Consider the following 17,609-nt stretch of genomic DNA (forward strand, 5'->3'; position numbering starts at 1 on the left):
CAGGTGCCCAGAGGATCCCTGTGGCTGCCCCTGGATCCCTGGAGGTGTTCAGGGTCAGTTTGGATGGGGCTTGGAGCATCCTGGGGTGGTGGAAGTGGCAGTGTTGGGACAGGATGAGCTGTAAGGTCCCTTCCAAGCCAAAGCAGCCTGGAATTCTCTGAAGTATCACCGAGGCTCAGCAGAGGGAGGCAGTGAGCTGGCTGTGTCCCCTGCACAGCTCCTGGCCTGGCTGGGAGGAGTCTCTTGCTCTGTGCTGTGTTCTACCCTGAGTTCTTTATTTTCCCTGACACTGGAATTTTGTCTGTTATTGGTTACATCTCTTGTGTGTGCTTTGCTGGATAATGGGATTACTCACAGGTTTTTAAGTTAAAGGGAGTTTCTCCTGCAATTGTGGAAATGGCCTGTTGATATAAATCAGCTCTAAAAAGATACAGAAGGGTTTTACACATTTCTCTGCTACTCCTAAGGTGGGTCTAAGAAAATCCTTAACCAAATATGCTTAGAAAGTTCACTTAAATTAAAAAAATGTGTGTGGGAACAACAAAATGGGGAAAGCCCCCATCTAGCAAGGAGAATGAGAAGAGTTTGTATGAGCAGGTGATACTGTAAATTCAGTCACACCCTTGTGCTCTTGAGGGAAAACTGCAGGACATGTTAATGCTCCAGTCATTCCCTTCCCTCTGGGAGAGAAGTTGCAGTAACAAAATCCCTTCCCTCTGAGAATGGGGAAGTTGCAGTAACAAAATAGCCCCAAAACCAGCGGGTGTGGAGATCAATGGTGTCCTCTGGAATTCCTGGTTGCTCTGACACATTCCTGCTTTGTGGATCAGAAGACACCTGGAGCCATTAACCTTGTTTGCTGGGAGGGGAGGCTTTGGCTGCCAGTGTGCTGTCAGGAAGTGACTTGGAAATGGGAGTTGTTATCAGGAGATGCTGGTCTGGAGCAGTGCTGCCATTCCCTGTTCCTGTCACCTGTGTGATGAGGTGGTGACAGTAACACACCCCGCCAGGTGGGGAGGAAGGGAGGGAGGAATCTGCTCCTGTCAATGGCTGAGCTGAGTCACTGGCCCAGCTGGATGCCAGTGTCACACCAAGGGATGTGGGAGCAGGAGAAACTGGAACACCAAATCCTGCCTTCCTGAGGCCAAGCAGCTCCTCAGGCTTTGCTGCAGGAAATGGAGATGACAAACCCTTCATATTCCAAAAGGAGAGGCAGCCAGTGATCAGCTGTGATGTGTCTGTCTCCAACCTCCCAAATATTTTCCCCGAGTTCTGTGCAATCTGCCTTCTTTGAAAAGCTGCAGGGTGAGGGATGGAAAACAGGAAAAACGAGGCCTGTGCAGGTGACCAGCACAGAGGGATGTTTTTTAAATCCAGATAATGCTGGCCCCTACCTGAGCACAACTTGCAGCACATAAAGAGCCTTTGTGTGTGTTCTGGCTGTCCCCAGCATTTCCCATGCCATGTGAACAGTTCTGCAGCTGGGCTCGCTGAGTCACTGCTTTTTCCTGGGCAGCCCCCACAGAAGAAGCCAGAGACATCCAAAGCTCCATCACCCAATGAAAAGTGCTGGAGATGTTCAGCTCCAAAAATAGTGACAGCCTCAACCACAGCAGCACTTCATTAGCATCAAATGTGCTCTTTGCTTCAGCTGCCTAATAAAGTGATATGTAATTATAATAAAGCATCCTTTGGAGAGGAAAGAGAGAGGGATGTTGGCTTTCCCAGGGAATTGATAATAAGATGTGGTGCCTTGTTATCTCCAGGCACCTATTTTTACCTGTCAGCTGTGCAGTGACCTGGTGGCTGCAGTTCCAGCCCAGAGAGGCTCTGTCCAGCTGCCAGAGCAGGCAGTGGGGTCAGGGAGCAGCCACTGCCTTTGCCTCTGGAATGAGAATCCTTCTGGGACCAGGATCCTCAGGAGAAACTGAGGCTGATCTACAAAGTCCTTTCCAGTGCCAGGTTTGTAGAGTTATGCCACAGTTATCTGTGGCATTTCAGCTGTGACACTCTTGGGTTTAACCTTAATTAAGAGAGGATGCTCTGGCTGGAGTGTGAAGGTGCTTTTGTGGGACTCCCACACCTTTTGGGCCAAGTGGTGAGGAAAATTTGCCAAATTTCCAGATGTCCAGGGAGTGCCTGCTCAGTTCATCTGTGCTGTAGGATGTGCCTTGTCATAAAAGAGCCTGAACCTTTTCCTCCCAGCCTATTTCCACCTGATCCCTGCCCTCCCTCTCCTCAGAGTTCAGAACTGTTGCAAGGAAATTCACTGTGGATGTCCCCACAAGCTCAATAAATAATCAAATCAATTCCAATCCTATGGATGCACCATAAAGAGCTCCTGTCCTGGTTTGGGAAGAGGAACTGAGGTTCCCAGCCACTATTCACCTGTTAATTGGATTTCTCCAGTTCTCCTGCATTGCAGTCTGCACTGAGCACTTGACAACTCATTGCTTAAGCAATTACAGCAATTAAATCCTTATTTTTATAAGGATTCTTATGCATAATAGTCCTTGTTATGTTTTGTTCTGGAAGCCACTGGTTGAGCAAAGTTAGGCAGAGCCTGAGTCACTGCAGAGGGTGGGTCTGGGACATGTGGAATTTGACACAGAGCAACCAGGACATTTATCTTTGTTTAGTTACTTTTTAATTATTTGTTTGTTGTTTGGAGTGTTTAGGTCAGAGCAGTCTCACCCTCTCCCAGCTATCAGTCAAAACCCCCATTTTTGTCAGCTGGCTGGCTTTTTTTGCTCACTTTATCTATTTTCCCCCCATTATTTCAGTGTTTATCTCAGGGGAAATGACTTTGCATGATGGATTGCACACAGAGGCAGCAGCTTCTCTGACCTAAGCATGGTTCACACTGCATCAGACATAAACACTTATTAGTTGTAATAGTGATGAGGAGAGAGGAAGCACAGTAGTCAAAATAGGACTTGAGATGAAAGAAATTCAATGGTTTTTCCTCAGCAATATTGATTTTCTGTGTGATCCCAAGCAAGTCACTTATTTTCAGAGAGGTCTGTGCTCACATACTGCAGAAAGCAGAAATACTTTCTCATGTCTGGTCTCAAGAAGTGTTTTCAACTTCAGAAAATGGAAAATTTATGTCCATTTTCTGAAGTACATAAAAGAATAAGCAGTCTCTGCTTGGCTAACACTGAGAGGGAAGCTGATCCATTAATCTGATCTTGTTCTATGAGATCATATCAACATTTCAGACTAAAAAATACAAAAGTTGTGCTGTGTTGAAGACTGGCACAGGTGGCACAAAGAATAAATGTTCTCATAATCCTATTTATCAGTTTTAATGACATTTTTTGCAGAATTTAGGCTGTTTTATTTGCACAGGGCAGCAGAGCTCAAAGATTCAGAAACTCTGGAGCCATTGGGTGTTTCTTCAGTTGTCCAATTAGCAGTTCCTGGTGCTTTGCCTGCAGATTGGTTTTAATGATGATCATAACCAGATCCTCATATTTGACATCTGCTGAGCACTTTGGCCTTGTGACATCCAGCACAGGTCAAAAACTGCCATGAGAACAACAAGACACCACACAAAGGGAAAATGATTTCTCCAGTCCATTGGAAAAAGTCTGTGGGATGCAGAGCACCACCCCAAGGAGCACAAGGAAAGGCTCTAAATCTCATGGAGAAAATAAAGTTTAAACCAGAAGCAATTTCATCTTCATCTATTTTGTCAGTCCTAGTGGATGTAGAGGTTTTCCACTGGTCTGACAGATGCCTGAGAATGTAATTGGTTTTCAAATTAAGGCTTTCAAGTGTCACCATGTGCTCTACATGGGATCCTGTTGTTCAAAATGGCCACTTGGAGAAGAGGAAATAAAACCCAAGATAAAATGTACAAAAGCAGCCCTTGGTTCACAAAGAAGGAAGGGCATTTTTCAGAATAAGACCCTAAAAAGAGTGATGCACCCTCAAAATGATGGAAACATTCAAATTTCTGGTGAGAGTGTCCTGCTGAGCTGAAAGGAAAATATCTTTTGTGGAATTTCATAGAAATCGGTGGGGAACCAGAATTCTTCCTTCAAGAAAACAAAAAAACCCAAACCTGAACAAATGTCCCTGTGGAATCAGGGAACTGAAAGCCCAGCAAATCCTCCTCAAAGGAGAGGCACATGGCAGAGCTCCTGTGCATTGAACATCACCCACATGGCTTCCCTGGGGCCTGACAAGGTGCAAAAAGGCCACTGGAAACCTGGAGCTTGGTGTTTGTGGAAGAGAAAAAAGCCAAACACGTGCTCAGAGCAGGGGCACAGAGGGAGAAAAAGGAAAACTGCCTTTTGAAGCTGCTGATGCAAGAGAAACTATGAGAGGGTTGGGGTTTTTTTGTTCAAATCCTGGCTTTGGTCAAAGCACTGAGCATAAAAATGTGTGGTTTATTTAATCCAGCACTCCAGGAAAGACTTGCCTGCTTTGTAATTAAACAGAACTTCATCAAGGCAATGTCTCACATCATTCTGTAACTGCCTTCTAACACAGACAACCCATTTATCCCCAAACTGCCTGACAGCTTGAATAAAAAATAGAATTAAAATAATCCAAATAACAGCACAAATTGTGTGGTTTGGGCTCCCTTGAAATAACTGCTGATTTCACAAGTGCCTGAGAAGGGTGTCCCAGTGTGAGCCAGGCAGTGCAGCTGCTCCTGGGGATTTATCATTCTCATTAGAATTTCTATCACTCTTCCCATCCTGTCACCCTGAGCTTCAACTTCTCATGTCATTCAATTGCCACCACCCCAAGCCTGGGCAGACTGGGTAATCAAGCCTAAAAAATGGCTTTTTGATGTGTTTGTCAGGCCCAGTCAAGAGCCACATGATAACAGAATGGAGCCCAGCACACAAAATGTGGTCCCTGTGCTGCAGGGGGAGGGCTGGGCTGATGTCACCTGTCTGGGAAATGATAATCTCATGAAGGGGGTGATGCTGGTGCCTTTGGGTGGCTGACAGCACTGCTCGGGTTCTCCTGTTGATTAACTGATTGTTTGTGGGGTTATTTTAGTTGAAGTTTAGTTCTTCCTGGTTCTCTGTAGGCTCTTTGTGATGTTCCTTTTAAAGAAACACTGTGGTGTTGTTAAACATAAAGTGAAGGTTTATAAAACAACTCCCATTCCCTGTCAGGACCAGGATTTTATAAGCACAGGACATTTCACTGCAGCACCATAAACTCACCTCTACCACACCACAAAGAAAGAAACTCTCCTGCCTGCAGCAGCATGAAAAGATTTCCCACCACCCTGGCTTCACCCAGGGGCCAGTCCAGCCTGAATGTGGCATGATGAATTATTTGGCTTTCCTGGTTTGTGCCATCTGGCTGGAAGGAAAATAGGGAAAAATAGGTGAGTGATAGAGAGCATAAGAGGACTGCACCTCTCACATAAATCAGCAGCATTCCACACCACAGCACACATCTCCAGCCTCTTCTGTTTGTTTCCCTCATATTTATATCCTGTCAACATGTTCACTCGCTGGCACTTTATTGTATAATAGTTATTACTCTTCTTTTAAAAGCAGATTCTTGGCTGGACATAGAGGAAAGAGACACTGGAAAGAGCAAGAGAAATGCTACAAGAAGGAAAGGAAAGGGAGGAAGGCTCCATGGGAAGAGCACCTTTGGAGATGGGGGCACTTAGAGCTGCAAGGCAGCACCACACAGAGAGCAAAATTGTTCTTCCCAGAGGAAAACCATTCCACTTATTCCACTTTGCACAGCTTGCCTTCAGCTCTCAATTAGTGGCTTTCAGTTTCAGCTTTGTTTTGAATGCCTGTCACCACTGAAGAGAAAATCAGCACACACTAACATTTGCTCAGGCCAGGGATTCACTGCCCTGCCTTCCCTTGCCAGGAAAAAGGGTTGGTGGTGCTGCAATGCCAGTGCAAACCTGCTAATTAGGAACTCACACTCCTGGATCTGATTTAGGAATTGCAAGTAAAAGACAATGATGGAAGTTCAAACACCACCTCTTTTAAAATCCTCATTTAAAATCCTGTTTTCCCTCTTTGCTTTGGTGTCCTGTTGGTTCAGACTCTCCACTATCCCAGGTTTCTCCAAGCCCTCTCCAACCTGGCCCTGGAAAAGGAAATTGTCCCAAAATGTGCTTTTCCCCCTGGGATGTGACATTTCAAATGTCAACATTTCAGATTTTTATTCTGATTAGGATTGAACTTTTTTAATAAATATTGTGTGAAGCCCTGCCCAGATCTCAGCTTTGAGCAATATGTGCATGGAGCTGTCTGGGTGGGGAGAAAGAACTTTTCCGGGGATATCAGCTCTGGAATTTGGCCATTACAGCTCTTGTTCAGGGAGAAGTAACAGGAATTTCCCCTGTGTTTGAACCAATCCCTGTTTGAGGGAATCCCTCAAACACAGGGATTGCAGGATCAGTATTTCAACCAACTCACTTGAGAAATCAGAGAAAATTCTTGAAATACAAAGGTAGACACTCAAATTATATCTTGATAGGCTTAGAGAAAAACAGCTTATGATACTTTCTCTTTCCAAGGGTTTTAACTAAAACTTTAAAGTAAAATGTGGGGTAAATATGAAGCCAGAGATGCCACCTTGTCACGTTTATATGTTTACAATATTGAGCAGAAAATTGTACCAGATTCTTCTTTTTCTATTTATTTATCCCTCGTGTTACTGCACCAGTTTTCAGAAAGGTTGAATTTTAAATCAGCACAGAATAGCTGTATTTAAACCTACCTATTTTTGGATAGTAATAATGAGTCTTCTGAGACATTCGAGATTCAAAAATTCAGGACAACCACTCAGGGATCTGCTCAGCTCCCAGCCACTCTTTCTCACTGATGGGCAGCATTTAGGTATTTCCAGAAAAGGCTACTTGAGTAAGAAAATGAGACCTGAAATTTGGGAGAGCACTGTTAAATGCCAGCACCTCAGGGGAGCAGGAAATCCCAAAGAAAAAATCAGGCTTCCAACTTTCCAAGTTTGAAAGGACGGGGATGATTTAGTGCAGAGATGGTGGGGAAGAACTCTGCTCACAGCCCTCATGGGTGAAGACAACAGGAGAGGGAGGAATTAAATGTTCTCTGTGTGTGCAACAGCTGGAAAGGGAAATGGAAAGGGTTAAGTTGCAATAGTAATGGATTAGAAAACTCCCTAAAGGTGAAGACAATTCAACAGGAAGAGACTGAACAGAGAAGCTGTGGCTGCCCCATCCCTGGAAGTGCCCAAGGCCAGGCTGGATGAGCTTGGAGCCACCTGGGATGTGGAAGTTGTCCCTGCCCATGGCAGGGGCTGGGATGGGATGGGCTTTGAGGTCCCTTCTATCCCAAATCATTCCAGGATTCCCAGATTCTGTGATTCCATAATTTACATTTGTTTCCTGACCAATTTAAGTAAGGCCAGGTTTGCAAGGTAGTGATTCATCCTCTTGTTTCCTATAACCCTTATTCATTTTAACAAAAACATCTATTTGCTCTTCCTCCCTCAAGCCCACCTTGCAATCTTCAGCAATTATTCCTCTCCTAAATGAGAAAAATGTGACTATTTCCATTTGCAATTAAAATATATTTCTGAGGTTTAGAATTATTTTATTTCACTGTCTGGTTTCTTCCTTCTCCTCTGTCAAACACTGATTTTTTTTTCCACTTCAGTCCTTTCTATGTTTTACTTGGAGAAGCTGTATTTTTTAATCCCAGATAATGTGCCAAGAAATGCCAGTATTCCTTGGGTAATGGCCTTATTAATGATGGCATTTGGGCTCCCTAAATAACAAGTATCAGGCAGAGGAGCCAGGATTCAGGGTCTGCAAATCTGGTTAGTGCAGACCACATAAAAATAGCAACTTGTTTTTCTTTTTCACACATTTCTTAGTGCCACAATGGTCACTGAAACTGAAAGTGTCATTTCTAAATGAACAGAAAGATACGCAGCAAAGCCTTGGGATGAAAAGAGTTCTCTCCACACATAATAGCTGTTAATGTAAAATTAAACTGAAGGGTGAGACAATGCTGCTTTTAATCCCATTACATAATAGGCAAATTCCAAGCAGGAATAGGGAATTTCCATTTGCAGGAGTGAATTTTTGCCCACAGCCCATGAGCATTTTCTGCTAAATGTCAGTATCTGTGATGTCCAGAGAAGCACAGGGACACAGGAGACCTGCACAGGAAGGAGCTGATCCCAAAATCCTGCCACCAGAGGCTGAGGCAACCACAGCAGATCGAAGAACACTCAACATCTGCTCCAAAACAATGGGAAAAAAGCAAAATAATGGAAGCAAAAGAGTGGTTTTCTGTAGGAGCCTATTTACAAGTCGAGGGTTGTATTCCTTCAGCTTGATGATCTGTGTCACAAAGTTATTCTGGTCTGTTTTTTAAGTCATCCCATAAAGTAGTCCAGGAGCTCTTTGTAGTTGCTGCTGTACCCCTGTGACTGCACATTGAAGCTGCAGTGGCTGACATTTGCTGGTGACAGGCAGAACACAAATATTATATTTTTTTTCATTCCATTACACAACACCTTCTGCAGCAGATGCCAGGCAAACTGCATGGAGTTTGCTGCATCCCGTACAGCTGAAAATCCCATGTAGGAAGCCACGTCAGCATTCCATGTCAGTTTATAGATTGTACAATACACTCTTAATTCCTGAATGGCAGGCACTTCAAATAATTTAGGACATTACATTTAGCAGTAATTATTTTATTTACCTGCAGTGAGGCAGGACAGGGCACATTTCTCAGTTTTATTCCATTGTTTTCATTCAATAACTGCTTTTTAACTTTGAATTGTCAAGTCAATAGAACTCAGAAGAACTCCAAACAAGCAAATCAATAACTATAAAATGGTGAATATCCCTTCTGTTCAGCTTGGGAAGTCTTCACACAGATTTGACTGAAAGGAAGATGTTCCAAAACATCTGCACAATGTGCAGGTCAGAGCCAAGGGAGCTGTTTTCACGGGAAGCAGCTCAGGTTTCCTCCCACAGGAACCCACCTGGATCAGGATCCTTGCTGGGTGAAACTGTCCCCAGCCCCAAGACCAAGGACAAAGCAGAGCCCCTGCCAGGGAACAACGTGGCCACACACCTCGTTCAGTGCCTCACCTGCTGTGGAAGCTTCCAGAGCCTCTCCTGGCTCGGAGTCAGCTCCTCATTCCTGCAAAAGGCCTTGGCTTGCATCCCAAGGCAGCGGATTGAATCCACAGCCACATCAAACGTGGATTCTCCATCTGGGAGCTGCTGTGGCAGCCACATCCCTCCAGGACAAAGCAGCCCAGGAGGCCTCGGAAAGAGCTGCAGACAAAGCATTTGCAGCCTGGGTTACCCAGCCTCTAAACATCCCTTTGGAGAACAGGTACATCCAAACCTCTGGAAAACACTGCAGACCCCTTCTGCTGATGTCCTTCTTTCTTGTGAAGGGAACATCCCACTTGACTCCCAGCTCTGCTGTTTGTGTTGGTTTTGTGGAAGATACTCAACTAGCACCACGGTAGTACCACAAGATCTAAAGATGGAATGCTGTTCTGGTGCAATGCTACTCCCACTAAAATCCACACAACACTTTGTGTTTCTCTCCCTCTGTTCCTCTCAGGTGTGGATGAATGGAAACAATGTCAAACTCCCACGCTGGGAAGAAAACAACAACAATAACACCCGTGCCTGTCTGCCCATGAAATGTTGTGACTAATCCAACCCCAGGAGTGAAGTTTTTCCCTGGCTCCAAGGAACCTTCAGGAGCCTGGCTTATCTCCCCTGCCAGAAGTCAGCTGCCTCGTCCCACCTGCCATAAAATCTTCCAATCTCAGCATTCCCTCTCTTCTGACTCCTCCCAGGGCTCCCACGGGAGGATCAGGGTCCATTTGCAGCCGTTTTTCTCTCTGTCACATCTTGACCAAAAATAACAGATGCCCATGGAGCTTTTCCCTCATAAAAACTTTTGATAGCAGCTCTGCACACTCTCCCTGATCAAAAATTACTGCTGCACAGAGGAAAATAATATCTATTTCTAGAATAAACCAAGCCTGGAGACTCTTCTTCTCTCCAGCACATGAATAGCAGGGATGTCCTACCAAAGAGTGCACAGAGCTATCACACAGATCTCTAAATTACTGCTTGTTTGAACTTACCTGAACCCTGTGTCAACTGAACTAGCCTCAGAAACAAGCTTCACAATGGTGTGAGTGCTCACACTGCTGAATCAGGGCTACGAAAGGGCTTTGCATGGGTCCTGTGTTGAGTGGTCATCCATTACATGGAAAAAAAAGCTTCTCCCAGATTTAAATAGGATATAAAGCAGTGGTGGTAGATCTTGTTTTACTCCAGCTCTGAATAGGCTTTTCCTGCAATAGCACAGCACATTTGTTATAATGCACTAATATGTTAAATAATTTAATCTGATCAAACAGGTAAATAAATGCATAGAGCTCTATCTCTGCTCAGTTGTGCACAGTCACTGTTCCATGAAAAGCAGACACTTGCAATGGGAATCCCCACAGCAATTATCCACTAAAACTATTTAACATTTATCACCACGTCTCTCTCATTAACATGACTTGTCTCGGCAGCACGTCCTTTGCTAACATCCAGGTACAGCTGCCTCTGACACTTTGTGCCTCTGAACAGGCTCAGGGCAAGGTCTGAGGGAACTGAGGATGAAATTAGGCTGAGAAAGAAGGATCAATTTTCCTCTGGATCTCCTTTATTTCCACACATACCGAGGTGTTGCAACCCTTTTGCTTTACACCCTCTGGAATCCATAAATCCAGCGGTACAGATTTGAAGGGACGTACCTGCTTGCTCACGAGTTCTTTGGGAAAAGCTCCTTGAGAGGTGACAGGATTCCTGCGAGATGGTGACAGAGGGGGCAAGGAGAAGAGAAAAAGGGAAATCATTCTGTGAGGGGACAGCCAAAACAGGGGTGAGCAGGGCTGCGGGAGAGCAGAAACAACCATGAGGGAGAACCAAGAGGGACCAGCCCTGGGGGGAAATGGGGAGTTTCAGAGGGGCCCAGTAAGCGAATCCAAGAGTGTTGAGAAAGCAACTGAGGAGAATAGCGCTGAGGAGAACAGCACTGAGGGAGCAGCTCTCGGTGCGGGCGGAGGCTGGAGGGAGGTGAAGGGCTGAGGGAGCGGCCATTGCATGAGGGTGAGACCCCGGGTCAGTGCCAGGGGAATGAGGTGAGACCCTGAGGGGACCGTCCCGTGAGGGGCTGAGGGGAGCAACCCCTGAGGGATGAGGCGAGGCGCTGAGGGGAGAATACTCGGTGTGGGTGAGGCACTGAGGGGAGAACACCCCGTGCGGGTGATCCGCTCCCGGGGCGAGGCGCTGAGGGGAGCGCACCCGGTGTGGTTTATGCGCTCCCCGCTGTGCGGGCAATCCGCTCTCCCTGGCGCGGGTGAGGCGCGATATGAGCGGGCTGAAGCTCTGAGGGGAGCGCTCCCGGTGCGGCTGCGGCGCCGCGCCCGGTGGAGGTGACCTGCTCTTCCCGGCGCTGTTGCTACCCTCCCCGCGGTGCGGGCGAGGCGCCGTGCCCGGTGCGGGCGGAGCACTGAGCGGAGCCCTGAGCGGAGCACACGCGGCGCGGGTGAGGCGCTGCCAGCAGCGCCGCCGGTGCGGGCGGAGCGGCGGGAGCGGCCGGGGGGCGGAGCTCCGCCGCTGGGGGCGTGCCCCGGCGCTCGGGGCGGAGCCCCGCGGGCTGGGAGGGGGCCGGGTGTATTGTTCCCCGCGCGGTGCATGCCGGGCGCGCCTCAGCCCCCAACATGGCGTCGCGCTGTCAGCGGTGTGTGTGAGGCGGGCGCGGGACGCGGGGCTGCGGGCGGGCACGGCGGCTCCCGGAGCTCCCCGGAGCGCCGCCGCCGCGGTGGCAACGCGCCGCTCCTCGCTGCTGCCCGCCGCGCCCCGGCTGTCCGGCGCCCAGGCCGCTGGGGACGCGCCTGCCCCCGCCCTGCCCCCGCCATGGGCGGGTAGCGGGACCCGCCTCGCCTCAGCCCTGCGGAGCCCCCCCGCCCTCCGCGCCATGGGGTCCCCGGCGGCCGCTTCGGCGGCCGCGGCCACCGACTCGGCGCAGTGGCTGTCGGTGAAGGAGGAGACCATCTTCCTGCACGACGGGCTGATCCGGGTCACCGACCTGGCCGAGCTGCCCAGCGAGATCATTGGGGTGGCCGAGCCCGGCGACACCGAGCTGGAGGTGAGGCGGCCCCCCGAGCTGAGGGAGGGACGGGGCAGGGCCAGGGGGTGAGGGGGAGGATGCCCTCGGCAGAGGGGCACGGTGGCAGCGGAGGCCCGAGGCGGGGAGGACGGGGGGATGGGAGATGGGGATGCAGGGAGGATGACGAGGGGAGGATGAGGATGGGGGGCCGGATGGAGGATGCTGCGTGCGGATGCCGGGTCAGGGATCTGGAGTCCGGAGCCAGCCGGTGTCGAGGCGTTCTGCTTGTCTTGAGTCAATCTGATTTATTTGCGATAATAATGAAAGTGGAGCTGGGCAGGAGGATGGTGAGGTGCTGATGTAAATGGAGGGTGAAGTATTGGTGCGTCCGCCTTGTTTTGAATCCGGAAGGTCTGGAAATCAGAGCCGCACTCGCGGATTTCAGCGTGGCCTTTGGCCCGTTTATTTATTAGTGAAGGTTTTGTGTTTTCTTGCTGTTACTTTAGATGGTTTATAATTCATCAGCCTTGCAACGACATGCTCGGGGGTGCCCGGGTGTTTTATTCAGCTGTTGACAGTGATCGTTATTAAGGATCCAGGAGGGCAGCCCAGATTTCCATCCCAGCTTTTTACCTTCCCAGAACTGCCCCTGCTGTTGGCTGCGGGCGGGCGGTGCAGCTGTTTTATCTTAGGAGGAGCCGCTGAAGGACTGAATGTCACGGATTATAGGTTGCATCTATTTGCTAGACCGCATTTTTTTTTTCCCCCCTGTGTGCCTCCCTTCTCCTGTTTCACCCCACCCTCCTCCCCGGCAGTGTGGCTCGCAATGACACAGGGGCTTTGTCACCGGAGCCGCTCCAGACGGAGCTTTATCTCCGGGCTCTCTTTGCTCCCAGGCATTTTAGGCCGAAAAACCCCGTTTTATGAGGTTTTAGCTGCTGTCTGGGCTGTTGTTGAGAAGAACCCACAAGCAGTCCTGACAGCATTATTGTTCACTGGGTGACGTGGAACCTCTACGGGCTTTGGGGAAACTTCCCCAGCCTTATCTGAGGCAAGATATTTTCTGCAGAGCGTGCGTTTTCTGTCCTGTGTGCTGGGACACTGAGGAATGGCGTGCAGAAATCAGCTGCTCCCATGAAATGGATGTTGGCAAATATCACATGGACAGGAAAAGGGAGATTTTTAAGGTGGCTGACTTATCTCTGTGTGTATAAACGTGGAAGGATTCTCCCTTGTGATCAGAGTTGCTCTGGCATTCGGTGCAGCTTGGATGCAAGAAAATATTTTGATTCCATGGCATAGTTCTAGAAGCAGCATTGAGTTTAAAAACTGTGCTAGAAAAATAACGTGCTCCCACAGCATTTTTCATGTTATAGCATAAGAAAGGAGGATATCCTTTAAAAAACAACCAACACCTTATTTTAAGATCTTGCCAGCCAGGCCAGAAGTGTGTTCCAGCCTGAAACTTGACACACAGCTTCACTCGACAAACACTTCAGCTCTGGAGAATTTTTTGTTAGTGTTAGGAATGTTCTAAAACTCCAGTTGTTTGGGAGAGATAGGAATGGAATTGGTGCTACTGTGTCTTGTGCTTTGACATTTATTATAACAAGTGTTGCAGCAATCCAGTGCCACTGATTCACCTCATTTTTTCTGCTCTAGAGATTCTTTTCCTGTTCGTGTTTGCAGTGCAAAACTTTGAAATAAATAATTAAATATGACTTTTTGCTGTGGTGCTTATTTTTGATAAGTACTGATTTTGACTTATATTGATCTTTATTCTTAAGTCACAGCTTATTAAAGCCTTTTATTTCCATCCACTGATAGAATTGATGATCACAAGCAATCAATTTCATTTTTAGATATCTGCAAATTGGTTTAGAGTTTGGTATTGAGGGCGAGGGGTTTTAAAAAAAGAAAATTCACCTGATGCAAATGTAAAATATTTAACTCATAACTTTTCTCTGCCTTTTTTAATGCTGTTTTTTAATTTAAATAAGGGTTACTTTGGTGATGTGGAATGGCTTTGAGGAGCCATTTTGTGGAAATAGGTGCACACATCTGATTGAAGCGTGGCCATGCAATCGACTGCTACACAAGAGCTCATTTACACTCTTGCTACTCCTACTTGCAGTGTAATAAATATCTTTGAAAATGGTCCAAACAGAAATCTCTTGGGATGTGCTATTGGCCAAGGGTGGGAGATGCTGCAGCTGCTGCTTTGATTAGGAAACTTCTTTAATTCACTTCTTGTGCTTCATCAGTGGTGGTCAGAAGCCTGGCTGAATTTCGGAGCTGAAGTGCTTAATTAAAAATGTATAATGTTTAATACTTTAATGGATTTTTTTTTGGGTGGAGAAGTATCATTCTGCTCTGTTTTGCCTAAATATCCGTTTAAAGAGTGTATTGGTGACTAATGTCAGGGTGTTTGGATGTGTTTCCTTTGTCCTTCTGTTCAAAGGTTCTGTCTATTTATAAAGAGAAAAGCAGAGGAAAAAATGTTACAGTGCTGGTGTTAGGCCAAGGAAGGCTTATGGAAACTTATTATTTTGTTGTTTTGACTCCCATGCAGCTTTGATTTTATCTTTTTGTGTATTTGTATACACTTGTATTTATACACATATACTTTAATGTATGTTTCAAGAGCCTAAATCTTCTCTTTCAGCTTGTTCTAGGAATATGTTGAGTTTTAAAGGGTGTGGAGGAATTTGCTCTGTTTTTATTTTTTCTGTGATGTCTGCCAACTTCTTAGATTGTTTCAGCATATTTACAGAAAATCAGGGCTTTTAAAGAAAAATTTGATAGAATTTTGTAACATTGTGCATGAACCAGCTGCGCCAGGTGCAGGTTTCCCACTAAAATCCTCCAGTCAGCAGAGGCCTGGATTAGTCAGTGATTACAGAAGCCTTTGGACCTTTATTTTAAAACCTTTCACACAGACAAATCTTTGAAAGAGCAAAGTCTCCTTCTTGGAGACAGCCCTCAGTGACAAAGCTGGAGGTGTTACCATGACATTGTGGTTGGTCAGTGCCCATCCAGAGGGACACTGAGTGCAGGAAGGGCTGTTCCTTAGGATCCCACAGAATCCCAGGATGGTTTGGGGTGAAGATCATCCAGAATCCCCTCCTGCCATGGGCAGGGAGCCTTGCTCTGGTTTTCCCTTGGGGCTGGGAGTGCAGCTCCTCCCTCAGTGGCTGCTGGGATCTGTCTGTCCTCAGCTGGTGCTTGGACTCTTGTTGGGCTCTGTTCTGTAGGACACAGTGAGGTGCCACTGGGCAGGTGTGGCTCTGCACTGAAAATGGTGACCTTTATCAAGTGGAAGGTAAAAAAATAACAAAAATCAAACAAATAAAGAAAAAGTGGTGGTTTTTCCTGTTCCCCCCGTGTGGCCTGGGCTGGCTCTCCACAGAGAGGTTGGAGAGTTGGAGTCCAGTGCTCTTTTCTCAGCATGGGCCAATCCTGTGACTGACTTGTGTTTGCCATAAAATGATTTAGACTGGAAGGTTTCTGCTAAACTTGGAAGTTTTCACCCATTTTCCTCCCGACCCAGAGAAAACATTTTGTCACTTTTGCCTGATTGCTGAAGGAGAGAGCAGCTCCCTGTAATTATCTGGGTCAGTGCTTCCCAAACCTTTCTGCTTGTGACCTTTCTGCCATCTACAAGCGTCACCTCTGTCGTGCTGAAAGTCCCTAATGCCACCATCAACAATTGACTCCTTCCTAAGTGGGTGACCCTTCCTGGGGTTGTGACCTCTGCCTTGAAAACTGCTGATCCAGGCGTGTGGCAGGCTTGGAACAGCCTCATCCTGCCTGTGCCCCCCTCGCAGTGCCCCAGGGCTCCTCTGCCAGGACTGGGAATTTCAGAAACTTCTCTCATATGGAACCACTGTCCCCCTGACTTTGGAGTTTTGAAGTTGTGTTTTAGGTAACCTTGTAGAGAAATTTTAGGAAACTTCTCAAGGATGATGTTGCAAATCTGTTTCCCAAATATAGATCTTGTTACCAATTGCAGCTTATTAATTCAGTGATCTGTACTCTCAGATGTTTAAATTACAAGGATTTTTCTTTACCTTTTGCAGCTGTTTTCACCTACTACTTGAGTAAGAGCCAAAGAAATATTTTAATGAAAAAAGAAACAACACTTTATAGCATTTTACTTGTTTACAGCTTGCTTGTTCTCTGTAATTCATCTCAGATATGAAGGTTGTTTCATAAATTTGTATGGTTACAAAAATGATTTGGAATAAAATTGTAAAAGATAGTTGTATCTTAGTGCTTATTTGTGAGCAGTGAGATTTCCAGTGCTTTCACAACAGAAAATAGGTTCTGCTTTTAGCTGAGTAGTTAAAAACTGCACTGCTCCACACAGGACTCAAAGCAGAGGCTTTGAACAAGAGGATAAGGTTAAAATTTCTTGGAGCAGAAAAAATTGGAACAACCTTGAGACTTGTAGTTTTTTAACTGCAACACTAAAGCACGGTGTAAAGTGCAGCAGCTGCTAAACATCAGGGAGAAAATGTTCACACATATTTGTATATTTGGCACGTGGTGTAGCAAGGAAAAGGCCTTAGAGAGGGGCTAGGAAATGTTTTAGAAGAAATTCAGGTGGGTTTTGCACCGAGGCAGCTTTGTGCTGCGTGTCCCAGAAAATGCCAGGAGCAGGAGGCCGTTCCCCAGCACAGTGGGAGACAAGGACACAGGGTTGTTTATGGAGCAGGTTCACTTGGGATGTGTATTTCAATCTTCAGGGTACCTTTAAAGCTGTCACTTGTGCTCTTTCTCTTACAGAATAATCCATACTTTTTGTAATTCAGGCTTTTTACATTGTTTTATTGGTGTTTCTAGAGACAAAAGAGCCCAGTAAACAAGTGGTGCTGCCTCTCTGGTAATTCTGTACAAGAGGAATGACCTCATACCTGTAATGGGGTGGTCAAAGGAATAGAATTAAATTTTTTTCATGCTGCTTTTAAAGATATTTTTCAATTTTGAGGCTGTTTCTGGTTTTTTGTCTGGTTTGTACCTCCTGTGAGATGGGAATAATCCATGTTTAATACTCAGGGGGTATAGGGATGTAATTGATCCTGATAAATGTTCCACCATCTTCATCTTCACATGTGAACTTCAGCCAGCTGAACTGTGGAAAGAAATTAAATGTCGTTGGGGAGATTTAGTGGCTTCCCCTTCCAATTTGCAAGTTCAGGATAAAAACCCCTTTTTGTGCAGAACCTCACTGCTCCTCAGTTCCCTGTGGAGCAGAATTAAAATACACACCCCCACAGGCACCAGGGAGAGGACAAGGGGCAGGAGCTGTAGCCAGGGGAGAAAGCTGCCTTTTAGTGACAGCTCACATTTAAATTTCCTTAATAGGGTCATAAAACCTCAGGCTAAATCTCTTTGTGTGTATTAGTGTGTGTTAATTGTACTTGGTCTGGTATTTACTATCAGCAGAGAAACGTGTTGCCCTGAAAATGGGGA

At 46.5% G+C, this 17,609-nt stretch overlaps 1 protein-coding gene across 4 annotated transcripts in view; it reads left to right on the forward strand.

The window, feature by feature from the left end:
* Positions 1-11,713: 11,713 nt before the first annotated feature.
* HECTD4 (HECT domain E3 ubiquitin protein ligase 4) overlaps positions 11,714-17,609 on the forward strand; it is a 65,706-nt gene continuing 59,810 nt past the window's right edge. For all 4 annotated transcript variants that reach the window (XM_039724347.1, XM_039724349.1, XM_039724348.1 and 1 more), the window contains exon 1: positions 11,714-12,173. In XM_039724347.1, coding sequence (XP_039580281.1) covers positions 12,003-12,173 — 171 coding nt within the window. In that variant the 5' untranslated portion in view covers positions 11,714-12,002. The remainder of the gene's footprint in view (positions 12,174-17,609) is intronic.

The sequence above is a fragment of the Passer montanus genome, unplaced genomic scaffold (assembly GCF_014805655.1).
Source record: "Passer montanus isolate IOZ18808 unplaced genomic scaffold, ASM1480565v1 scaffold53, whole genome shotgun sequence".
In the NCBI taxonomy this organism is placed as follows: domain Eukaryota; kingdom Metazoa; phylum Chordata; class Aves; order Passeriformes; family Passeridae; genus Passer; species Passer montanus.